The sequence below is a fragment of the Miscanthus floridulus genome, chromosome 13 (assembly GCF_019320115.1).
Source record: "Miscanthus floridulus cultivar M001 chromosome 13, ASM1932011v1, whole genome shotgun sequence".
Taxonomy (NCBI): Eukaryota; Viridiplantae; Streptophyta; class Magnoliopsida; order Poales; family Poaceae; genus Miscanthus; species Miscanthus floridulus.
Window position 1 is genome coordinate 66,545,141 of NC_089592.1, and position 26,551 is coordinate 66,571,691.

At 42.7% G+C, this 26,551-nt stretch overlaps 2 protein-coding genes across 2 annotated transcripts; one reads left to right on the forward strand and one right to left on the reverse strand.

The window, feature by feature from the left end:
• The first annotated feature begins 2,294 nt into the window (after positions 1 to 2,294).
• Positions 2,295 to 2,990, forward strand: LOC136501352 (ethylene-responsive transcription factor ERF018-like). The gene has a single exon (XM_066496864.1). It carries the CDS (start codon positions 2,295 to 2,297, stop codon positions 2,988 to 2,990), a length of 696 nt encoding a protein of 231 aa, XP_066352961.1.
• A 955-nt stretch (positions 2,991 to 3,945) lies between these two features.
• Positions 3,946 to 6,238, reverse strand: LOC136499946 (ATP-dependent DNA helicase PIF1-like). The gene is made up of 5 exons (XM_066495425.1): positions 6,065 to 6,238; positions 5,596 to 5,824; positions 5,326 to 5,521; positions 4,071 to 5,067; positions 3,946 to 3,969 (listed from the first exon to the last, which is right to left on the reverse strand). The coding sequence occupies exons 1-5, from the start codon at positions 6,236 to 6,238 to the stop codon at positions 3,946 to 3,948; spliced, it is 1,620 nt and encodes a 539-aa protein (XP_066351522.1).
• Between the last annotated feature and the right edge of the window lie 20,313 nt (positions 6,239 to 26,551).

Sequence of the window (26,551 nt, forward strand, 5' to 3'; positions counted from 1 at the left end):
TGGTGTTGCTTTTGCTCTATTTCATCTTTATAACCACTTATTCTTCATGTGGTGATGTTTAATATTTATTGGGCCATCCATTGTATTAATATTTTGATTGCATAAGGATTTCACTGTATTTTTTCACTTGTTACATTCGTGGTTTGCTCCCATACATACTTCTCTTCACTCCCATTAATGTTAGTAGGTTGTGAAGGACCGAAACGACGACCAGTGGGGTGTGTGTTGGGGGAGGGGTAAATGGAGGCTAATTAAAATTATTCACCGAGAGAGAGAACTTGACCTATATCCCAATTCGACACATACACACTCTTCTCTTTTTGCTTTCACCAAGATCAAGTATCAATAGCGTGTCTACTGACCTTAGAAATGGATCTACAAAGGTGCGAAAGCAAAATGAGCAAAAATGGAGAAAAACTCAAAATCACAGTTCAAACCAGATCCCCTGGTATGCAAACCAGATGCCTGGGTATGCAATTTTTAACAAAGAGATTTTGAATAAAGATACAAAACCCATTCAAATGAACTCTAAGAAATCTAAAACTTTGCACAGACCTTGACTAACCCATTTAGAAGTTGTCCCTAAGATATCAAGTCACAAAGATGAAATCTTGAATGGGAAATGCAAAATCCCTCTTTCAAAATGGGGTTTTGCAAGAAACCTTAAAATGAGGATTTCTAGGTGCTCGTGGAAAATCTATTAGAGGCAAAGCCTAGACATATTCTCAAGACCTTATAGCACTTATCAAAGGACCAAGACAAGCACCAAAAGCTCAGCTCAAAGAATTCTCAAGAAAAACACCAAAAGAGCAAGATGACAAGAGTTTTGGGGCTTGGAACCAAGGGATTAGAAGATGAGATTCAAGACATGAATTGGATAGGTTCCAAAGGTCCCAAATACTTCAGAAAACGTGCCAAAATCTCAGCCAAACCAGCAGCAAGAAAAACTCCCAAAAATGACCATGAAAGTCGACAAAAAGGAGAAACTTGGAGAAGGAAGGATGATCTCGATTTTTAGCAAACACTTCGATTACCAAACCATGAATTCATCTATAGATGAGTCTAGCCTCGTCCCAAACATTCTAGCACTTCAGATGAGACACTAACCTAAGAGGAAACACCCCTCTCTATAGCATAATCTTTGTTAAACATGAAGCACTTGGCTAACCCTAAGGATATAAACATGGGGGTGGAAGAGATAGCTACCTTGGGCTGCCACTTCCGTTATTTATAGGGCTATTACACATTTTCAAGATGCCCCTATGTTTGGACTTGAACCACTCAACCCCCAGGGGCAAAATGGTGTCCAATTTGTCTTTCGTGCATCGGACGGCCAAAAGCCCTTCATGAAATCGTTTCACTCGACGCAAGCTCTCCAATAACGTCACATGTCACCTCGAGATCCTCCCATAAAATTTGAGGCCCAAATCTGAAAACCACAACACCTGCAGTTTTGAGGCCAAAATCGTCAAACCCTCTGGGCCTCGTAGCCGCTACGCAGAGCCTCATATGTTTGACATGTGCCCTCTATGCATGTATTAGATCGAGTTCAGGGTGCTCACATGCATGGTATGCTCGCAAATTCACAGACCATCAACATGCACTTCTCATTAGAGATGTGTGCAATTTTAAATAAATATAGTCCTGCTGGGCGAGGCATTGGGTATAGAAACTATAGATATACTACTACTCCATCTGGCTAAAGATCTGCCTTGATTGGATGATTAGATCTGAAATATCGTCGCGGCGGGCCTGTTCGGCTGGTATTAAAATCGGCTGATAAGCCGGCTGAAGCTGATTTATTGTGAGAAAACAATACTATAAATTCTAGCTGATAAGCCGGCTGATAAGTTCAAGCGAACAGGCCCTAATCATCTAGGACAAATACTGAACAGTGAAAAGCAGCATGCTATCAATTATTAATTGCATCAGCTGAGCAGCACTTCCATTTTCACAACGTGCTCGTCAAAGTCGCGTCCCATTGACATATCGAGCTGTACCATAATATTCTAGTCTCTGTACCAAACTATCTGATACTGATATACCCATCAACCTCCTTCGTCCTTCCTCCCCTCGCATGGCGCCATGGCGGGGTTGGGGTTGACCATTACCGTCGTGTTTGTTATCCAATATTTCCATCGGCTACACGGATGGTTAAGTCATCTATCCCGCGTTCCATCATGTACTATACGTCTATACTATAAATCTCTCTGTCGCCTGGTCCAAGCTTCTTCCGCTCCATCACAAGCTAAGTTAAGCTTGGCGAGTACTTCCAGACATATACATCACGAGCCATGGACAATGGCGCCGGAGCAAACCGCAGCGACGGGGAGGGATCGCCGCGGCTGCCGGCGGAACGGCGCTACAAGGGCGTGCGCTTCCGGAAATGGGGCCGGTGGGTGTCGGAGATCCGGATGCCCAACAGCCGCGAGAGGATCTGGTTGGGCTCCTACTCGTCAGCGGAGAAGGCGGCGCGGGCGTTCGACGCCGCTGCCGTCTGCCTCCGCGGCTCCCGGGCCGGGTCGCTCAACTTCCCCGAGTCCCCGCCCAACGTCCGGCACATCCCCGGCGCGCTGACGCCTGAGCAGATCCAGGCAGAAGCTGCAAGGCACGCTAACCAGCTGCTGCCTAGTCCGCCGGTTGCGTCGCCGGCGTCGGCGTCGTCGCAGCCAGCCGCAGGTGCGCCGGCCGCGGGAGGAGCAAGCAGTGACAGGACGACCTTGTCAATGCCGTCCAGTTACTACAGTCGTGGAGCTGCAGTCTGCGGTGACGACGAGGTGCTTGATTGGTCTTTCATGGATGCATTGCCATCGTCGATGCCGGCGTCTTCAGTGGGGATGGGGAACAGTGCTGATATTGTTCCGGCCTTGGATGATTTCATGTACGGGTCCCCTCACCAGGTTATGCCGCCGAGTGAAGAGGCCACACAGGATATGATTGACAGTGACGATGATCATACATTCATCTCAGACGACCTCTGGCGATTCTGATGAATGAAGGTAAAAAAGAAAATAAAGAGCTATGAGAAAGTAACCCGGATGAACGGAGTTGTACTTTATGAGTACTCTACCGTCCGTACCATATACTCTGCACCGAGAGGCGAGAGGTTTTTTTAATTCAGAAAGTAGTTGTATTATTACAGTATACTAGTATAGTGCTCGTGCTAATGCCACGGCTTCGTTCTAGGAATGCCCTTGAAAAGCAATCATTTTTAACCAAACAACGATATTTTTTTCATAGTTTTAGTCTCACGCAAATGTGTACGACCATGCATATGATCCAGAATACACTGATGCATAATAAGGCATAATAAAGTCATATCTCGCATACTAAACATTTGACGACTATTTCAGCCTTCAACATTAGTCTCCCAGGTAGCTCAGACATCTTCCGTCGATTGAGACAAAGACCAAGCTTGGAGCTGCAGGCAAATGGACATAGTTCAACCATACAGGAAGTATTATAGCTGAATGAAATAATTCACCAAATTACAGAAACATTTAGCTAGCTATAAAAATAAATTCTCAATTCTAGCTACCTGACTCTTGGTGCAAGAAAAAAAAAGCAAAACAGAGATAGTTCTCATGGCTGTATACATATTTAGGTCATTTCAATATTTCATAATTAATGGCTTGTACAGAGAAAAATTTCGGGCCTTCTCCAATGCCTCTAAACTGGCTGTGATCTAATATATCACAATTCAATCCAGTAACATGTAGGTTGCATCAATGTGAAGCTAAGGCTTACTCAACTTTGTAGAGCTAATATTGTCAAAACCATATTCTGTTGCAGCCATCTAATTTAAGAAATGACAGAGATTGTTTCTCTGAAACAAACCTAATAGCTCATCCCTGCATACGACATCAACCGCAAGTTAGATACCCCGAACAACAAACTTAATTTCACAAAAAGAAATCTAATACAAGGTGTGTATGGGTTACTCAGTTAGTACTTGTAACCTGACTCTTGCTGCAAGAAACAAAGCAAAATAGAGATAGTTCTCATGGCTGTGTACATGTTTGGAAAATATTACTTACCACTCATCACCAGTTCAACACATCTTTAAATACAATATTCTTGGTGGTCTTCCCTATAGTATCTAGTTCCTTGTTTGGTTTTGACAAAATTCTGGTTGTTTGCCTTGAAACTCCCCTTGACAAAGCAACATAAAGCTGTCCATGTGAGAACACGGGTTCTGGAAGGTAGATCCCAACTTTTGGAATGATCTGCCCCTGTGCTTTGTTGATGGTCATTGCAAAGCTTAGGCGAATCAGGAACTGTTTCCTTCTCATTTTGAAAGGCAGTGAAATATCATCGGACGGAGACATTGGAATCCTAGGTAGGAACACTCTTCTGCCTGCATAATGCCCACCGACAATTTCAGCATCAATTGCGTTGCCCTGGAAGGCTCTAACCATTAACCTCGTTCCATTGCACAATCCATTGTTTGGATCAAGATTGAGGAGAAGGATCATAGGGCAGTTGATTTTTACTTTGAGCACATGCGGTGGGAGACCATTTGGAGTGATGGAGTTTAAGAAGTCAATAGGGTAGTTGTTTATTGAATCATCATCGACAGAGTCAAAGCTATGGTAAACTTTTTCCTCACCTGGAAACCTGTCAATCATCTTCTGATTTAGCTGATCCACATGTTCATTTTTGGTAGAAAGGATGGCATGTGTGCTCATATAAGCTGTTGATCTTGCATTGTCTTCAAGTGATGGGAACACATGTTGGATTAGCTTGTTTACACAATTATCTGTATCTGTATAACCAATCACAATATCTTCTGGCAAGTGAACATAATCATTGGCAATTGTCTCTTCAGTCCCATTCCCAATTCGACGGAGGTAATCTGAGAACCATGGGTCAGATTGAGCCCTCATGTTACGTGTCAACAATATCTTTCTCATACTATCCCACAAATAAGATCTCTGGAATGTAGCATCTGTCACCTGTGCTCTGGTCCCACGTGTTACCACTGGAAGAACCTGTCTAAAATCTCCACCAAATACCATGACCTTCCCTCCAAATGGCAATTCACAATTCATAATATCTTGCAGCGACCTATCAAGACACTCAACCGCTAGACGATTTGTCATAGCAACCTCATCTCAGATTAGCTAAGATGCCCTATGGAGTAACTCTACAGTCCCACCTTGCTTTGTGAAGTTGCACATGCTATTGCTCGCAAGCTTTATAGGGATTTTGAACATTGAGTGTGCCGTGCGACCACCAGGCAGTATCGACGCTGCTATACCAGAGGTTACGGTTGCAATGGCTATCAGTCCCTCATAACGCACTCTAGCAAGAAGTGCCTTGTACAGGAACGTCTTTCCTGTTCCTCCTGGACCATTAACAAAGAACACTTGGCTTTTTTTATTCAGTACATGATCCATAATCTCATCAAATCCAGCACATTGTTCCTTGTTAAGACTTACTTTTATTTCTAAATGTTCCTGGTCGACCCCCACCGAAAGTTCTTCTCTGACCTCCCTCAGTATGTCATTGGAAAATTCAGCTGTTTGACAAGAAAATTTAGATATCAGTTTTCTATTTGTAAGATCAGTACACAATGTTGTGACAAATTGTTACCTGTATCATTCAGCTCCGAAAGATCATAGTTTTTTATATCTTTTCCCATGGATTGGAGCAAATCCCTAATATCTCTAAGCACCATTTGTTCTACTATTTTTGAGTTACACTGGTTCCTGTTGTAATCTTCAGACATTGATTCTTTATGCTTCTCCCACAGTGCACGAATTTTGGTGGCCTCACAATGAACCAGAATAGTAGCAAATAACCTTCTGAGAGCATATGGCATCTGAAAGGTGGCTGACTCACACAAGCAGTCATCAATTGTCTTATCTGTCTCTATGAGTCCTCTCTTCTCACATGATTCTCTAAAAGTAGGACATATGATTCCTGCTACGGTTTTCAGATCCTCAAATGAAGTTGGACCCCTAACATGATTTAGAAGCACTCTCAAAAAACTACCTCTCGCCTTCAGCAAGGTGCGCATACACTATCTGCCCAATCTGTCCTCCTTTCTTCTTTGCCATACCTTTTTGCCACTGATCCACCGGTAGTACTCTGGCATCTCTCTGTACAATAATTTTCTTGCAAAACTATCCACACGGCTAACCTTGAAAATTTTTGTCAATGTAGTCATAGAAGATTTGGGATTGTTCACTACTTCTTCTAAATTCTTTGTCTCATCAATAATAACAGACTGCATGTTTGGCAGATGACATTGGAGCTGCAAAACAGACGGGTATACCCCAAAAAGATGGAAACCGAAAATCCTGTGTACAGCTTCTGATGGTGAGATGTATCTTGCATCCCTATACTGACGAATCTCATTTATTACCCCAGCATCAACGACTGAGAATGATGCACAATCGTGGCCTTTGTATACATATTTAAATAAATACTTACAGGCTTTGATGCTTGAACATGTTTCAACGTTGATGTGACAGTTATATCTCATAAGCAGGCCAGGATTGTATGGGACAACCCACCTATTGTCCAACTCAGCCCCTCTTATCTTGACACGCTGGCCATCATCTCTTCTCCTATACAAAGGATAAGAATCTTTGCCTTGTTGTGTTTCTGGGTTGAATTGCGAGGATAGCAAAAGCGACAATCTCCATCGATCATACACGGACACTTCCTGTTCAAGGCACCACATGGTCCATGGAGCATATGCTTAATGACTAGGTTATGCAACACAGGGTATCAGGAATCTCTGCCGAGATGTATCTGTCATATTCATCTGGGTTTGATAACTTACATCCTCTTTTCATATCAATAGGATGTGCTCATGTGGCAAGCCCCTTTTCTGTAAATCATATTTTTATCATATATGTTAATCCTATTGATTCAAAATCAGAAAGTAGCCTATGACTATCTAGGTCATGTCCTCTACAGCAAAGGAGGTGATGGGAAGATTTTGTTTGAAGTTTTATGCCCTTTGATGTGTACTCAATAATGGATAAAAAGCTTTGTGCAATTGTCGTAGAAAATTATTCAAATGGCGTGCAGCGTAAGACATGTCCCGGTATCTGTCTACCCGACGCATGTGCCATCACTCGCTTTTTATTTGGAACGGCATGCAGTCATCAGGACGACTAAAGATACCTGCCCTGTTGGCTTGTTTATATTAGTGAAAAGCCTGTGATTTCATAATCTCAAACCTGGTGTGCAAAGCATGCTCATTTAGTGTTTTCAAATCACTTGTTTGTCTACTAGTGTGTAGTTAACATTGCACGTAGTTTACTCCATAACCCATACATCAGCGCGCGCGTGCCTATTTGAACCTGACCTGTGCATTGATCAGCAGATTTAATTGCGCCCATAATGTCAGTGACCCATCGAGCATACGCCAAAGATAAAAAGAAACAAAGACCAAAGTAAAATATGCAAAGCTGCTGCACTACTGGAGCACGCATGCTAGGGTAACCTGCAAAAGACAACAGCTCCGGATCAGGTTTTGTTAATTTAAAAGGCGCCAGCTGATTCGTTAATAATGGATCTCAGATATAATAAACTCTGGGAACAGTGCATGCTGTGTTGAGCTATGATCCAAATTCAAGTTTGGACCGAAGCAAAGCGGCCCATTAGCGTTAAGAGGGACTACACCATCTATTAGTTCCGTATTGCTAATAGACGAGGGTGTGGGGTTTTTTCTCCCTATATATACGGACCACCTCCCTCATAGGCATCATAGACTTGTATACGGGAAGGCCCCTAGGTTAGGGTATCCCAAGTTGTAAATCTCCGGCGTTTGTAACCTCACCCGATATAGTGAAGATTTGCTGGCTGGTGCCCGTGGTTTTCCCTTCCACCTTGGGAGGGTTTTCCACGTTAAAATCTCGTGTCTCCTGTGTTTGATCTACTATTCTTCGTCGTTTATATTGCCTATCGTTTATAACAAGTGGTACCAAAGCTTGGTTTGACCTTAGGGTTTCGCGATGGCATCGATGAAGTTTGATCTACCGCTGCTGGATTACAAGACGAGATTTGCACTGTGGCAAGTCAAGATGCGGGCGATTCTGGCACAATCTTCGGATCTTGATGAGGCGCTGGACGGTTTCGGAGGAAAAGGGCAGAAGTCATGGACCGCTGAAGAGAAGCAGAAGGATCGTAAGGCTCTGTCTCTGATTCAACTTCATCTACATAATGATATTTTGCAAGAAGTGCTGCAGGAGAAAACTGCCGCAGAACTTTGGCTCAAGCTGAAATCGATCTGTATGTCCAAGGATCTAACCAGTAAGATGCACGTGAAGATGAAGTTGTTCACGCACAAGCTGCAAGAAGGTGGTTCGGTGATGAACCACTTATCGATCTTTAAGGAGATCATTGCCGACCTAGTGTCGATGGAGGTAAAATATGATGATGAAGATTTAGCTCTTCTACTGTTATGCTCACTGTCTACTTCATTTGCAAATTTTCGAGATACTATACTATTAAGCCGTGATGAACTAACTCTTGCGGAAGTATATGAGGCCCTCCAGACGAGGGAGAAGATGAAAGGTATGGTTCAGTCTGATGTGTCGTCCTCCAAGGGCAAAGTGTTGCAGGTTAGAGGCAGGCCCGAGCAGAAAACCTACAACAACAACAATAATCGAGACAAGAGCAAGAATGGTAAAGGCCGTTCAAAGTCTAGAGGCAGGGATAAGTTCTGCAGGTATTGTAAGAAAGATACTCATGTCATTGAGGATTGTTGGAAGCTGCAGAATAAGGAGAAAAGAAACGGTACGTATAAACCGAAAAATAAATCCGATGGTGATGGTAAGGCCTCTGTTGTCTCCGCTATTGATAATTCTGATTTAGGAGATGTTCTGGTTGTTTTTGCTGGTTGTGTTGCTGGTCGTGATGAATGGATACTTGATTCTACATGCTCGTTTCATATATGCTCTAACAGAGATTGGTTCAGTTCTTATGAGTCTGTGCAGAGTGGAGATGTTGTGCGTATGGGAGATAACAACCCCCGTGAGATTGTGGGCATTGGCTCCGTTCAGATCAAGATGCATGATGGCATGATACGCACACTGAAAGATGTGAGGCACATACCAGGGATGGCCAGAAATCTCATCTCCCTCAGCACACTTGATGCCGAGGGGTACAGACACTCCAGTTCAGGTGGAGTGTGTAAGGTATCAAAAGGCTCTCTCATTTATATGATAGGTGATATGAACTCTGCAAAGTTATATGTTCTTAGAGAAAGTACTTTACATGGTTCTGTCACTGCTGCTGCTGTTTCTAATGATGAACCAAGTAAAACTAATCTCTGGCATATGCGTCTTGGGCATATGAGTGAACTTGGTATGGCAGAATTGATCAAGAGAGACCTGCTGGATGGCTGCACTGTGGGTAAGATGAAGTTCTGTGAGCACTGTGTTTTTGGTAAGCACAAGAGGGTAAAATTCAATGCATCTGTTCATACCACCAAAGGTACACTTGATTATGTACATGCTGATTTGTGGGGGCCGTCTCGTAAGCCCTCTTATGGTGGTGCTCGTTACATGCTTACCATTATTGATGATTACTCTAGAAAAGTGTGGCCTTATTTTCTGAAAAGTAAAGATGATACTTTTGCTGCTTTTAAAGAGTGGAAAGTTATGATAGAAAGGCAAACTAAAAATAAGGTAAAATTGCTTCGTACTGACAATGGCGGTGAATTCTGTTCGGATGCTTTTAATGATTACTGCAGGGAAGAAGGCATTGTTAGGCACCACACCATTCCGTACACTCCTCAGCAGAATGGTGTGGCTGAGCGCATGAACCGAATGATCATCTCGAGGGCTCGTTGCATGTTATCCAATGCTCATATGAACAGGCGTTTTTGGGCTGAGGCTGCTAACACTGCCTGTTACTTGATCAACCGGTCACCTTCTATCCCACTTAATAAGAAAACTCCCATTGAGGTATGGTCTGGTATGCCTACTGATTATTCACAGTTGAGAGTTTTTGGTTGCACTGCTTATGCTCATGTTGATAATGGAAAGCTAGAACCTAGAGCCATTAAGTGTCTGTTTCTTGGTTATGGTTCTGGAGTTAAAGGATATAAGTTATGGAATCCTGAAACTAAAAAGACTTTCATAAGCAGGAGCGTTGTTTTCAATGAATCTGTTATGTTTAATGATAGCTTGTCCACAGATGTTTCACCAGTTGGTTCTGATGAGGAGCAAGAACATGTTAGCGTGCAGGTGGAGCACGTAGATGATCAGGAAACTGAAATTGTTGATAACAATGTTCATGATATTGTTCAGCACTCACCTCCTATTTTGTAGCCTCAAAATCAGTCTATTGCAGATCGCAGAACAAAGAGGAGTAGTGGACCTCGTCCACGTTTAATTGAGGAATGTGATATTGTTCATTATGCCTTTAGTTGTGCTGAACAGATTGAGAACATTTATGAGCCGGCTACGTACACTGAAGCTGTTGTTTCTAGTGACCGCGAGAAGTGGATTTCCGCTATGCAAGAAGAGATGCAGTCACTTGAGAAAAATGGCACATGGGATGTTGTGCGCTTGCCTAAACATAAGAAGGTCGTTCGTTGCAAATGGATCTTCAAGAGAAAGGAAGGTTTGTCTCCTAGTGAGCCTCCAAGATTTAAGGCAAGGTTAGTAGCAAAAGGTTTCAGTCAGATTCCTGATGTTGATTATAATGATGTGTTCTCTCCAGTTGTAAAGCATAGTTCAATTCATACATTTTTCGGTATTGTTGCTATGCGAGATCTTGAGCTTGAGCAGTTAGATGTAAAGACTGTGTTTCTTCATGGAGAGCTAGAGGAGGAGATATACATGGACCAGCCAGAAGGGTTCATAGTATCTGGTAAGGACGATCATGTTTGCAAATTAAAGAGGTCTTTATATGGTTTAAAACAGTCTTCTCGTCAATGGTATAAAAGGTTTGATTCTTTTATGATGTCATATGGTTTTAAGAGGTCTGAATTTGATAGCTGTGTGTACATTAAATTTGTTGAGGGATCACCTATATACTTGCTGTTATATGTTGATGATATGTTAATTGCTGCCAAGAGCAAGAAAGAAATCACTACGTTGAAGAAACTGTTGAGTAGTGAGTTTGAGATGAAGGATCTTGGTGCTGCTAAGAAGATTCTAGGTATGGAAATTACAAGAGACAGAAATTCTGGTTTGTTATTTCTTAGTCAGCAAAGTTACATTAAGAAAGTTCTTCATTGTTTCAACATGCATGATGCAAAGTCTGTTAGTACTCCTATTGCTCCTCATTTCAAATTATCAGCTTTACAATGTGCTAGTACGGATGAGGATTTTGAGTATATGTCAAGAGTTCCATATTCTAGTGTTGTTGGTTCTTTGATGTATGCCATGGTTTGCTCTCGTCCTGATTTATCATATGCTATGAGTTTGGTTAGTAGATACATGGCTAATCCTGGTAAAGAACATTGGAAGGCTGTTCAGTGGATTTTCAGGTACCTTCGTGGTACAACAAATGCCTGTTTGAAGTTTGACAGGACTAATAAGGGACTCACTGGCTACGTGGATTCAGATTTTGCTGCTGATTTGGATAAGAGGAGATCTCTCACAGGTTATGTGTTCACTATTGGTGGTTGTGCTGTGAGTTGGAGGGCAACATTACAGCCCGTTGTTGCTCTGTCTACCACTGAAGCAGAATACATGGCTATTGCTAAAGCATGTAAAGAATCAGTTTGGTTGAAAGGTTTGTTTGCTGAGCTTTGTGGAGATGAATCTTGCATTAATTTATTTTGTGACAGTCAAAGTGCTATATGTCTCACTAAAGATTAGATGTTCCATGAGAGAACGAAGCACATTGATGTCAAATACCATTATGTTCGTGATGTGGTCGCACAAGGTAAGCTGAAGGTATGCAAGATAAGCACACATGATAATCCTGCTGATATGTTGACAAAGCCAGTTCCTGTTGCTAAGTTTGAGCTTTGCTCAAGCTTAGTTGGTATAACTATTTAGTCCAAGAGGCTATTTGGCACCGAAAGTATTTCTTTGTTGTTTCAGGGTGAAGGTTCGTTTTATGCTACAAGAAGGAATTTGTCTCAAGGTGGAGTTTGTTGAGCTATGATCCAAATTCAAGTTTGGGCCGAAGCAAAGTGGCCCATTAGCGTTAAGAGGGACTACACCATCTATTAATTCTGTATTGCTAATAGACGAGGGTGTGGGGTTTTTTCTCCCTATATATACGGACCACCTCCCTCATAGGCATCATAGACTTGTATACGGGAAGGCCCCTAGGTTAGGGTATCCCAAGTTGTAAATCTCCGGCGTTTGTAACCTCACCCGATATAGTAAAGATTTGCTGGCTGGTGCCCATGGTTTTTCCCTTCCACCTTGGGAGGGTGTTCCACGTTAAAATCTCGTGTCTCCTGTGTTTGATCTACTGTTCTTCGTCGTTTATATTGCCTATCGTTTATAACATGCTGCACCATGCCCTAGCCCCCTATGACAAAATTAAGGCTATTGCCCTGCGTATGATCCTATATCCATGAGGAACTAGTGTATGGTGAGTAGAAATAGTATAATGCTCCTCATCACAAAAGCAATAAGGTTAGAATCTAGCTAGTGGAAAGGCTAAAGAGAAGTTATATGCCGTGCTTCCATGTTGGTTCGAGGGAGGGAAGATCTGAGAGCGCCAAATCGTGATTCCAAACCTAAATTGTTTATTTAGTTCGTGCAATAATGAAATGCTGACGATGAATAAGGGTTTTTTGTCCATTGAAAAACCTTTTCTGTCAGTAGTGATCGCAACCTACACTATCCTAGATCTTGACATCACTGTTGGTTCAAAAACCCCCTTCACTGTCGGATTTTGAACTGACAGTGGCATACCGACAGTGATGGGGGTTGACATCATTGTCGGTTCTTATAAAACGACACTGATGTGAAACCAGCAATGATGTGAAAAGCCAAAAAATGCACCGAAAAAATAGGAAAAAAATTTTAATATCGGGAGAGGTCCCATCGGGCAGCTAGACGGTCGCGCGTCACAAGTCACACGATTTTTTGCGCGAAAAACGCGCGCTTCACGGCCACCGGCGCTCAAACCCTTGACCTCTTGCTTCACGTCTTCGGCCCCTAACCACTTCACCGGCAACCCGTATGTGTCCGAATGAGATTTTCGTCCTAGCCATTTTACGTTTATCTAATTTTGAAATGAGTATTTAGGACCGTAAACAAATTCAAATGAAAAATGTAACAACTACAAAGTTTTATAACTTTTTGAGATCTACAACTTTCATTTTGGTAGTTTCTCCATCCAAGGTCGTTTACAAAATTTGAATTTTAAATTTGAGAAATTCAAATGTAGTTTTCCATGACAAGATGATTTCAAATGAAAAAGTTGTCAACTACAAAGTTTCATAACTTTTTGAGATCTACAACTTTTGTTTTTGCTGTTTGGCCATCCGACATTGTTTAAAAATTCAAATTTCAAATTTTTGAAAATTCAAACATAGTTTTCATTGACAAGATGATTTCAAATCAAAAAGTTGTCAACTACTATGTTTCATAACTTTTTGGGCTACAACTTTCATTTTGGTAGTCTCTCCATCCGAGCTCATTTACAAAATTTGAATATCAAATTTTAAAAATTCAAATGTAGTTTTTCTTGACAAGATGATTTCAAATCAAAAAATTGTTAACTACGAAGTTTCATAACTTTTCAAGATCTACAACTTCTATTTTAGTCATTTACTCATCCGACATAGTGCTAGTAACATTATTCACAAATGTTACATATTCCTCTTACAGTTTATGAAACTATAAGAGGGATACGTAACATTTGTGAACAATGTTACTACCACTTTATTAGATGAAGAAATGACCAAAATAAAAGTTATAGATCTTAATAAGTTCTACAACTTCTATGTTCATGACTTTTTTAGTAAAAATCATTTAGTGTTCCAAACTGACGATTGAAGTTGCTATTTTTTGAAATTCAAAATTCAAATATATAAAACACAGTCACATGAAAAGATGGATAAAATAATAGCTATAACAAAAAAATAAATTGATAGAGCATGGTTTTAGAAATTTTTAGGAAAAAATCATCAAATTTGAAGTTAGTATGAGGGAGAAAGACTAGTTACAAGTTTTAGCCAGAGATTAACAAAAAAGAAATCAGAGTTATTCAACAATTTCAAATTTTAATTTCAATCAGTATTTTAAAGTAGTAAATGATTTCAAATGAAAAAGTTGTCAACTATAAAGTTGCATAACTTTTTGTGGTCTACAACTTTTGTTTTGGATGTTTCTCCATCTGAGGTCGTTTGAAAAATTTAAATTTTAAATTTTAGAAATCAAACGTAATTTTCATTCGATAGATGATTTTAAATAAAAATATTTGGACATTCAAATGATATCAAATTAAAAAAGTTTGAACTACAAAGTTGTAGATCTCATCGAGTACTACAACTTTGATATAAAGTTCGTCTTCATCGAACATCATATGAGAAACTTATGAAGTTTTCTTGCAGCATATCACTGTCGGTTCAAGCCACGAACCGACAATAATAGTATCAATGTCGATTTTTGGATAAAACCGGCATTGATGACCTAATATCACTATTGATTCTTGGTCAAAACGATAGTGATATGAATCGATAGTGAAGACCCAAATATTAGTGTTGGTTGGGCTATCCGTGTCCTATCACTGTCGGTTTTAGCCAAAAACCGACAGTGATACGCTATCATTGTCGGTTTCTCAAAATACGACAGTGATGAGGCCGGCAGTGATGTCCAATTCTGTAGTAGTGCTAATAACATAGGAGAGCCTTATCCACGCCTCTTCTCTTTTTCTTTCTTTTTTTATTCTTCTCCCCCTCTCTCTCTTTTCGTTTTCTTCTACTTCACCTATATCCAAAACTTGTAGGGGGCTCTACTTTGTTCATGTTCGTAGGGGGGATGGAGTCCACCCTGCACTCTCTGTAAATCCACCCCTGCTTCTGGCCAAACTGAATTTCAATACAAGACCATCTTGTGACCCACGCTTACACTCTTGGACGACAATGAGATGGTTTGCTGCATTTTCCACTCCTACCATGGATGGAGATCCCCTTGAGACACTCAACATTCCTATGTCCATTGTAACATCCTAGACTTTTGTGCTAAGTTATTCGATAGTAAAAATATGAAGTTCTTAATTTTTTGAACTTATGCTTGCATTTAGATCATAGCCAACTTATTAGGTCAAACTTCCCTTCTTCTTGTTCCAAAATTTTGACTCAAAATATTTGTTTCAAAAATTATTTCAGAAAAGTGATGACAAAACCAAAATCATGGAAGGCTTTTGATTTTGAGCCAATACCTATTCCGAACTAATATTGTTTTCAAACTCTTTCTGAACCAAGCTGTTTTGGTCTATACTTAAGGAACTTGAAGCAAGAAAACTTCCAAATGTTTGTCATTTGGAAAATTTCTTAGAAAAATTATAACCCTATTTTGGAAGGATAGGTTGAAACAAGTTTAAACCTATGTTTTATATATAAGATAATTAATATATAAAAATATTTAAGGGTTGAATTTGAGCTCACACTCAAACTATGTCTTTTCTAATGCGAAAGCATTTCATAAACCTTTGCTTACAAATTAAAATGCTTTAAAAATATTTTTGTGAAGCAAAACCCTTTCCAAAGGATTTTGAGTTACAATCTAGAGCAAGTATAGGGTCCTCAAAACAGTTTCTATTTGTTTTGGGATTAACAGACAACCTTGTTCGCTATCAAAACCATAAACCAAGATTTTGTGAATGTTTAACTTAACTATGTGAATTAATCTGTCTTTACCAAAAAAACCTCTTACAAGATATACTAAGATTTTACACCAAATATACTTTCAGACATGTTTTGTTTCTAAACCCCAGCCTTAAGACATGTTTTCGATGTGAATCCTCTCCAAAAACTAAAAATTGTATGAGCTTATGTTTGGATTTGAGATCAAAATCAAATCCAAACCAAGGTACCTTAATCCTTAAGTAACCCCTTTCTTCCACCCCTGCTGGTTAGCTACATTTTTCCTGCTGTGATTTGGGTCCATTTTGGCTTCATGAATGCGTATGCAAGGTCGATATTGAAATATAATTCAAACTTAGCGAAAACATATTTTTGAAATTTATATCTATATCTCGTATAAAAGCAAACCCCACTATCTTTGAATCTTCACATGCAAACTATCCACATGTATACCCCACTAAGTGTCATATCATATCATCTCCCTAGTAAGTGCTACAACTGTAGGATCTCTGGTACGCCAAGAGGGGGGTGAATAGGCCTGTAAAAATTCAACTCAAACCGAAGTCAAATTCACCCACGGCACTGCCGCTCTGTGAGTGCGGCACTGCTGCACAGTAGCACTACCGCACCTACAGGAGAGATTAGTTCACAGTTCAAAATCTACCAAACGAAATTTAGATCGGGTAAATTTCTTAGCTTCCTATAGGGTAGCAGATCACAGATCGACAGCTAAAAGTGGTGGGAACACCACACATAAGTAGATCAGCCTCAAACTCTACAAATCACCTCAACAACAACAAGAACACAAGTGTAGCAACACAAGTACAAGATGACACAAGGATTTATCCCGTGGTTCAGCTCGCCACTAAGGCTTGCCTAAGTCCACGTTGTTGAGGTATACCACTAAGGCTTTAGGGCTTTGTAACCCTACCTCGTTCTCAAGTCAAGAGAGTGAACTCTTGAGATGAGGGGTGATTTTACTCGCTGTAAAAGGTGGTTACAAACCTCCCAGGGCTGCCACACAAGTTGGTAAGCTCTACGGGGGACGCTCTAGCTGGCTAGGAGCCAAGCTCCAAGAGTAACAAACACAACCGCTGGCTAAAACATGAACCAAGTGCTCTTTAGAGTTTGGGAATCAATGGAGCTGCTCTCTAATCAAGTTTTGGACCCTTATCCCTCAAAGATTGATGGGAAAATCAATGGATTTGCTTGGGGGCTTGAGATCAACAATGGAGTGAGAGAGAGATAGCTCCTGCTCTATTTTTAGCATACTGAAGTGAGGAAGAAGAGAGCGGGTTACCGTTGGGGAGGAAGGGGATAAGTATATATACCCCTAGCCCCCAACGGTCACTTAAATCGTAGATAGCCGTTGGGGACAAAAAGGAAAGGTATATATACCCTAGCCCTCAATGGACACCACACCCAAAGGGTTGGGTGAGATGAAGCTAGCGGCCTCGAGGTCGGACGAGACAAAGCCCGTGGCCTTGAGGTCGGGCGAGCCAGAGCCCACAACCAAGGGGTCGGGTGAGCCCGAGCCCGCGACCAAGTGGTCGGGCAAACCAGAGCCCGCGACCAAGGGGTCAGGCGAGCCAAAGCCCACGACCAAGGGGTTGGGTGAGCCTCTCTTCAAGTGCGGTAGTGCCGCACCACGCAAGACAGCAAGGGTAATAGTGAAGTGTAGACTATCTTGGCTATGAATCTGAGAATGCATGTGGTTGTTTGAGCACTTGGTAGCACATATTAGCTTAAGCATTGTTCCCCCTTTTATAGTATGGCTTTTCCTATACTCAAATTCAATATATAAAAGAATTTAAACCTCCTTTGAGTTTGAAGCCATCTACATTTATAATTGGGGGCTCCTCCATTTCGTGTAGCATCCTCGAATATAAATTCCCTGCTTGTCATCTCGATAAATCTCATTAGTTCTCTAATTGCGTCGTCATTATCACCAAAACCCATAATTAAGGCTTGATTGCACTTTCAATCTCCCTCTTTTTGGTGATTGATGACAACCCAATTAGAACCTACAAAAGATATAAAATAAATACTAAGACTTTTGAGCCATGGGTGTAGAGCCTCCCCCTAAGTATGTGAATAGAGAATTGAATTCTCAAATTGGCATAAGAAGCCAAGATTCACATTTTAGTGAAAGTGATGGGGTCCCGCTACATCCATGCTCCTGTGGGGTGCTACATACTGTGTCAGGTATGTAAAACGTGATGTAAATGACAATTTATGCACACATGTGCTTGTTGTTGTGCGGCAGTGCCACACCTGACTGTATGAGTAAGACAGAGTCAAGCACCACACAGTTGGCTCAGATAAAAAAGATATGCAACCTAGCACAATAAAGATGACTTCTAATCCACACAAACGATACATGTCCATATCTGATACACAAAGAGTCAAATAGTAGTATTATTTCACACTTTAGAGTTTTGAGCGACTCTCAAACTTTCCACCTAGCGAAGACTAACACTCATCGAATAGGACATGAAGCGCAGCTGCTGCGAAAAGCTATTGACCCCGCTAATTTTCTCCCCCTTTGGCATAAAGCACCAAAAAGAGAAGAAAAGAAGAAAGATCAACACCTACTCGTCATCTCCCTAGATGTCCGTCCAATCAATATCATCACCACCTGCATCCCTAGCACCTCCTGTAGTAGTCCCAACACCACCATCACAATCATCATCATCGGAGTCAATACGTGCACGGCCCTAACGGTGAGTAGTGGCGGTGTAGCGAGTGGAACGAGTGGAATGCCTCGGCTCCTATCTTTGACGATATCCCTCCAGGGTCTCATCCCAATCGGCTGTTCGTCGCTGCTCCTCCTTCTCGTCATCTAAATCTATGTCAGAGAGATTCAGAAAGTCATACTGTGGAGGAGGTGGAATAGGAGGAAGTGGTGGAAGGTCCTGTCCACGCTACTGACACTGCTCAAGCTGTGTCTCATACGATCTGTCAGCTGCATGGGTACACTTGCCGAAGATTGCCTTCAACCACTTGCCAAACTTCTTCATCTTGCCTCCTCTGCGAGACCTAGAGCGAGAAGACTTAGGGATATCTACATGAGCATGAGAGCTCCCCACTCCCTGAGTAGCTGCAGCTGGCTAGGTCTTCTCAATTTTGTAGATGGTGTGCATCCCATCCTTCAGAAAATAAAATCCAATGACCCTCTCAATCATGAACATGAGGTAAGGGGCATAGGGCAGCCCCCTCCTCCCATCCTCTACTACAAATCTCAACTCAGTCCATATGAATCTAGGGACATTGAACCTATCCCCACCTAAAGCAAATCTAGCCAACACATTTCTCACATAGCCATTAATATCTGAGGCTGCTCCATCCTTTGGGTTGATGGTGTTCCTAATGAGGTTGTTGAGGATGTAATAGAAGCTATGTAGACCACTCCTCTTGCCATCTGCAATCCTTCTATCTCTCCATATATAACTGATGTCATGGATCTCAGCTCGAGGCTCATCATGAATGTAAGTGTAACTTCTGTGCTCCTCCCCAAAGCTAAGAATCTGGCTGAAAGTGACAAAGTCGACTCGGTAGTGCCGACCATCAGTTATCTAGTGAATCTCATCAGAGGTCTAGTCATAGAAGTATGTGGCATGAAACTATGCAAGGACCTCCTCATTCTAGTTATACTAGAAACACATGATGTCTGAAAGCTAGAACCTGTCACAAATTTTTATTACCTTGTCAAACTTAGGCTCCTCCTTCTCCTGCATCTCATCTCAATCAATATACTGCATCTTGATGATCTTGGTTTTCTTAGATGCAAGAATGGCAGTGGCATAAAAGTTGGAATGAAACTCATTCCAGAATTTGTAATCAATGCCCAAATCCTTGCGCACTGCATAGGGATTGATCCTCCTTGCCTCTTCCACCAGCTTCCAACTCTTGGAATAGTTGACAACTGCATGCTGGCGGGAGTCATTTGGAGGTCTCATGATGATCTCACCCTTAAAATCTCTCATGTATCTGCCATCAAACTCAGAGAGATGTTGTGGGGTGTCGGGAATGGCATCAGTTGTATGACATGTCATCTACAGCCTCTCCCTATCTTCAATGTATTGTTTGCGCCTCCCCCTGTCACCAAGTCCCCTTGGAGCTACACTACTGTCTGCTGCTGTTGACCTCCCTCGACCACGGTGAGGTGGATCCTTGTCTCTTTGCACATTCATCTTCCATTTTCCCCTTCAGTCATTATCTCCATGCTCCATCTTCTCAAATGAGGAATGGAGAGGAGAGGAAAGAAACTGCTTGGGTCAAGGGTAGTAGCAGCCATCAGTGACATTGAGGGAGTGCTAGCAGCTGTCATGGCACTGCCAGAGATCGGCAATGCACGGCCAAGCGACGGCGACGGCACGGGTGCGAGAGGAGAGAGAGGCGTGGGCATCGACATCGGGGGGAAAGAGAGAGTGAAAGAAGTTACTGTAGACCTAAGGATAAGAGGAAGAATAAATGGGCCCTACAGTAGAACCATTTGGGCTGAATCTCAATTGAGATTCAAAGTGCGGCACTGCCGCATGCTTAGCCCGGCACTGCCTTACGGTAGGCGCAGCACCGCCGCACTCCCAAAAACAGTCGGAGTTAGCTATAATCTATATGACTCTCTCTGTATAAGATATGGACACATATCACCTATATACCATGACCAGAAACAAATAATCAATACATACCATGATCATGATACATAAATTTCCTTTTATAAATCATTTTCATGCACAATATGAAATTTTTTAACTCTTTTGCCTAGATACTAGTTTATCAAACAGAGGCATGCTAAAATTCAAACCCCGTTATGAGAATCAAGTATATTTAGCTCACTATGCAAAGCACAAAACCTTGACTTGTCGAGGGGCTTTATGAAGATATCGGCTAGTTGCTTTTCGGTGCTCACATGGTGAATTTTGATATCTTCTTTGGCTTCGTGGTCTCTCAAGAAATGATGTCAGATGTCTATGTGCTTAGTTCTTGAGTGGCTTACGGGATTGTTGGCTATCTTTATGGCACTTTCATTGTCACACAAGAGTGGGATTTTAGTGAAGTGACATCTAAAATCTTGAAGGGTTTGCCTTATCCAAAGTAGTTGACCACAACATGCACCGATCGCAACGTAATCGGCCTTGGCAGTGGAAAGGGCTACATAATTTTGCTTTTTAGAACTCTAAGACACTAGGGATCGTCCAAGGAATTGACATGTCCCCAAAGTGCTTTTTTGATCTACTTTGCAACCGGCGTAATCGGAATCCGAATACCCAAGTAGATCAAACTTATAGCCCTTAGGATACCACAAACCAAGGTTAGGAGTGTGTACTAAATATCTCAAGATTCTCTTAACGGCCACCAAGTGACACTCTTTTGGGTTAGCTTGAAATCTAGCACACATGCTGTTATGTGGCTGCTAGGATTGAGAGGAGAGAGCCGAGGGTCGCGACGGCGGCTGACGCGCTACAGTACCTGCGGCGCTACAGTATCGTGGGTACTATTCACAGCGGCGGTGGCTAGGGCTGCAAGGGCGCTGGGGGAGGCCGGCCATAGGGCTTCACCCACGGTCGGCAAGAGAGAAGGGATTTCCTTCTAATCTCTTGCTTGATTAGATTGATACATCTCCTCTCCTTATATAGAGAGGTTTACTTGACTCCTAAGCAAGCGACTAATTAACTCTAACGGGCTAAGGCCCAATAGGTCATTGACTCCTCTAACACTACTCCCCACCCGGACATGCAGCTCGTCCTCGAGCTGCGACCTAACAATGATGCTAACTATGGCTTCACTAGACACAAACTGAATACCTAAGAACAAGCTTTTTACATCTCGGCTTATTTCAAATAAACTCGACTCTTTATTCTTGAATCCTGAAGATGCGGTGGACACCCTCCGTGTGCTGGACAGGCTCATGTAGCCGCCTAGATCCCATGGAGAATCAATCGCAACAGCGACCAGCGGAGACAACCTCAGGGTGGCCGACAGCGAAACGCGGCAGCGCTAGGCAGTGCGTCTCCGCCGGTGACAAAGAGGAGTGCGCTTCTTCTATCATCACTCCCATAGAACTGGAGTGCGCCGCTTGCGAGAACAGCACCATGCTCGTGCCTAGAGACAACAATGGGTTGGTGTGGTTGTTGTTGGCCGTTCGACAGGGTGAGGTCGTGCCCCCCTTGCTGAGGTCGATCGCCGTCAAGGCTGCCTCATGCATCTGCCGGCGCATCTCCTGCAGTCGGTGCTACGCTAGGAGGTCGTGTGCTGCAGCCTGTAATCGCACCATCGCAGACTGACAATCACTCTTCTGTGCAAGCGCCACTTGCACGGTTGCTGCCGCAGTGGCGATCTGATCGCCCGGCTGTGCACCTGTGAATGGAGGCACCGGCACGCCGAGGACGAGGCCCACCGATAGCACGACGGGTGAGGGCACCAACGCCGGCTGTGCGCCAATGTTATGGACGAGGGTCGCGAGGATGTCCATCTGGCGTTGTAGGTGGTCGAAGGTCGCCATCCACTCACTGAAGGCGCCTGTGGAAGGTGCAGGCTGCTGCGCAGGCAAGGGCGCCACAGTGGCTGTGGCGGTGGTGAACATGGGCGGAGCTGTAGAGGACAGGACCAGCATAGCCCAAGGATGTGTGCCGAGCGGCGTGGAGATGGGCACAGCGGCGTAGGATCCGGCCGGCGGCGCTACGGAGAACAGGGCTGACGCAGCCCAGGGATGTGCGCCGAGTGGTGTGGAGAAGGGCACGGCGGCGTAGGATCTGTCCGGCGGCGCTACGGAGAACAGGACCGGCGCAGCCTAGGGATGTGCGTCGAGCAGTGTGGAGAAGGGCACAGCGGCGTAGGATCCAGCCATGGTCTCTGATACCAGATGTTATGTGGCTGCTAGGATTGAGAGGAGAGAGCCGAGGGTCGCGACGGTGGCTAACGCGCTATAGTACCCACGGCGCTACAGTACCGTGGGTACTGTTCACAGCGGCGATGGCTAGGGCTGCAAGGGCGCTAGGGGAGGCCGGCCGCAGGGCTTCGCCCACGGTCGGCAAGAGAGAAGGGATTTCCTTCTAATCTCTTGCTTGATTAGATTGATACATCTCCTCTCCTTATATAGAGAGGTTTACTTGACTCCTAAGCAAGCGACTAATTAACCCTAATGGGCTAAGGCCCAATAGGCCCTTGACTCCTCTAACACATGCACACACTTAGCATAATATCGGGCCTAGATGCACACAAATAAAGTAGAGAGCCGATCATGGAACGATATACCTTGGTATTCACGGCTTTCCCTTCATCATTGAGATCTAGATGTCCATTGGTTGGCATGGGAGTTTTGATAGGCTTGGCATTCACCATGTCAAACTTCTTGAGCATATCATGGGTGTACTTTGTTTGGCTAATGAAAGTTCCATCCTTCACTTGCTTGATTTGAAATCCAAGAAAGAACTTCAATTCACCCATCATGGACATCTCAAATCTCTTGGTCATGATCCTACTAAATTCCTCACAAAAAGAATGATTAGTACTACCAAATATTATGTCATCAACATATATTTGGCACACAAATATATCTTTATCAACTTTGTGAGTGAAAAGGGTAGGGTCGGCTTTGCCTATTTCAAAGCCTTGTTTAAGCAAGAATTTCTTAAGGCATTCATACCATGCTCTTGGTGCTTGCTTAAGCCCATAGAGCACCTTTTGGATCTTCAAAACCCGGTGGTTGCTCAACATAGACAAGTTCTTGAATGGGGCCATTGAGAAATGCACTCTTCACGTCCATTTGATATAGCTTGAAATTGTGATGAGCGCCATAGGCTAGAAGCATTTGGATTGCTTCAAGTCTTGCCACCGGTGCATATGTTTCCTCAAAGTCCAAGCCCTCTACTTGAGTGAAACCTTGAGCAACCAATCTTGCCTTGTTTCTTGTCACCACGCCATTCTCATCTTGCTTGTTGTGGAAGACCCACTTGGTGCCAATGATATTGGTGTTGGGTCTCTCCACCAAGGTCCACACTTGATTTCTTTCAAAATTGTTGAGCTAATCTTGCATGGCCATCACCCAATCCAGATCATCAAGTGCTTGCTCAACCTTAAGAGGTTCCAAAGAGGAAACAAACAAGTAAGATTGGCAAAAGTTTGCTAAATGTGAACAAGTTGTTACCCCCTTTCGAAGACTCCCAAGGATGTTGTCAACAGGATGATCCCATTGTATTGTTTGCCTTAGCCTTGGATGATCAATGGCCTCTTGTCCATCTTCTGGATCTTCATTATCTTCTTGCTCGAATATGGGTTGTAGGTTCTGTCCTTGAATCAGAGTTGGACTTGTTGCTGCTGTCAGAGGGAATGCGGCACTGCCGCTCTACTGATTTGCAGCAGGGGTCTGCTCCCCCTCAGCATCAGGTATGTCAGTAGAACTTTGTTCAACAGCAGCTTGAGGAACCTCCACTTTAGTGACTTCATCTTCTTGTGGTCTTATATCACCAATAGCCAATTGCTTGATTGCTTCACATGGTGGATCCTCCTTTCCTACAACACTTGAATCAACTTGCTCCACTTGAGAGCCATTAGATTCATCAAATGTCATGTCTACCGCTATTTCAACTCTCCCGGAGGTTTTGTTGAAAACATGATAGGCATGCTCATTTGATCCATAACTAAGAAGAAAACCTTCATCAACTTTAGGTGCACACTTAGAGGTTTTGGGTTTCTTATTAAGTATGAAACACTTGCACCCAAACACTCTAAAGTAGGACACCTTTGGTTTGTTACCGGTTAGAAGCTCATATGAAGTTTTCTTCAACTTCTTGTGTAGGTAGAGGCGGTTGATAGCATGGCATGCTGTGTTGATGACTTCACACCAAAAGAGGTCCAAAGTCTTGTACTCATCGAGCATTGTCCTTGCCATGTCAATTAGTATACTATTCTTCCTCTCTACTACACCATTTTGTTGAGGGGTGTATGGAGTTGAGAACTCATGCTTGATGCCTTCTTCATCAAGAAACTCCTCAACTTGGGTGTTCTTGAATTTAGTCCCATTGTCACTTCTCATTTTCTTGATGGGGAGACTGAAGTCCTTTTGAGCTCTTCTAACAAAAGTCTTCACTTTGTCTCTAACTTGACACTTATCAAACAAGAAAAATACCCAAGTGAAACGGGAATAATCATCAACAATAACAAAACCATATTTGTTACCCCTGATACTTAGGTAGGTGACCGGTCCAAAGAGATCCATGTGTATGAGCTCCAATGGTTGCATCATGGTCATGATGCTCTTTGGTGGGTGAGGTACGCCAACTTGCTTTCTGGCTTGACAAGCGCTACATATCATATCTTTCTCAAAGTGAACATTTGTTAGCCCAAGGATGTGTTCGTCCTTTTGAAGTTTGGCCAAGTTCCTCATCCCAGCATGGGCTAGTCGGTGATGCCAAAGCCACCCCATGCTAGATTTTGCCACTAAACAAGTCTCAAGATTAGCTTTACTTTTGTTGAAATCGACTAGGTAAAGCTTGTTCTTTAAATGACCTATAAAGAAAATAGAGGAATCCTCCCTTCTAAAGACTTCCACACCCTTATCCGTAAAGAGATAATTGAAGCCCATCTCGCATAATTGAGAGACGGACAACAAATTGTAACCTAACGAATCAACATGTAAAACATTTGTAATTGAATGCTCAAGGGTTATAGCAACTTTACTAAGACCAATCACATCCCCCTTAGAGTTGTCTCCAAAGAGAATATTTTCATTTGAGTCCATCTTTGGGGTATATGATGAGAACATACTCCTTTCTCCAGTCAAATGATTTGTACATCCACTATCAAGCACCCAACTTGACCCACCGGAGGAGTATGCCAGCAAAACAGATTTAGTTGCTTGATTTAGGTCCCCAATTTGACTTGGGGCCTTGCATGTTAGTCACAAGAAATTTCGGAACCCAAATAGAAGTATTCCTATATGTGTTGGCTTCCTTTCCAACATATTTGGCAACCACTTTTCCACTATTGTTGTTCCTTAAAACAAAACACAAAGTCAACCTTTGTCGAGGTGGTTGAAACTTTGGTTGGTAGGCATACTTATTCATAGTGCCCCACACTGATTCCTTTGGCTTCTGCTGAACCTATTTTTGTTGGGACACCTTCTTCTTGGGCTTAGTTTGATCAGGAGCAGAATTTGTAGCCTTCCCATTTTTGCGAGGAGCGGCACAACCGGCCTTCACTACGGCACTGCCGCTGTCTGTGCAGACTGATCTGTATTGACTCTTTCCTTCCTCTCAAACTTGACACACTCATAGCCATTTATGATCTTTCTTCCATTTGTCTTGGCACCTACAGTGTGCCCAAGCCCATGCTTGATTGAGGGGTGTCTCCCTTGCTTGAATTGAGGCACTTTTGAATCATTTGCCTTCTTGTCACTTACTTGAGCCTTACCACTCAAGCAGCCCTTGCCAACGATCTCATTGAGTCTAGCAATTTCTTTTTTCATTGCCTTCATGTTTACAAGGTTAGTGGAATAAGCATTCAAATCAATATTATAACATTTTCCATAACCTTGACTAGTGGAGGTAGTAGAGGCATCCTTTGCCTTAAAGGGAAGTGAGTTGCTATCCCAAAGAGTGTTATATTGCAGCTCAAGTTCTTTGTGTTTTTCATCTAAGTCACAATACTTTTTCTTGAGAGCAATATTTTCTTTCTTTGTGATAGCATGGTCCCCTTGTTCTTTGGCCAAGGCCTTGCACAAGGATTCCACCTCACTTCTCTCTAATGCAAGAGCTTCCTTGCTAGCAATGTAGAGATCCTCTTGTTGGATAAGAGTTT

What these genes read in the sequence shown, in the direction of transcription:
- LOC136501352 (XM_066496864.1), top strand. Translation starts at nt 2,295, where the DNA reads ATGGACAATGGCGCCGGAGCAAACCGCAGCGACGGGGAGGGATCGCCG.
- LOC136499946 (XM_066495425.1), bottom strand. Translation starts at nt 6,238, where the DNA reads ATGCAGTCTGTTATTATTGATGAGACAAAGAATTTAGAAGAAGTAGTG. An exon ending in TTCGGAGCTGAATGATACAG is followed by an intron (nt 5,522 to 5,595) that starts GTAACAATTTGT and finishes CTTGTCAAACAG; the next exon opens with CTGAATTTTCCAATGACATA. An exon ending in GGAAGACCACCAAGAATATT is followed by an intron (nt 3,970 to 4,070) that starts GTATTTAAAGAT and finishes TGTTTCTTGCAG; the next exon opens with CAAGAGTCAGGTTACAAGTA.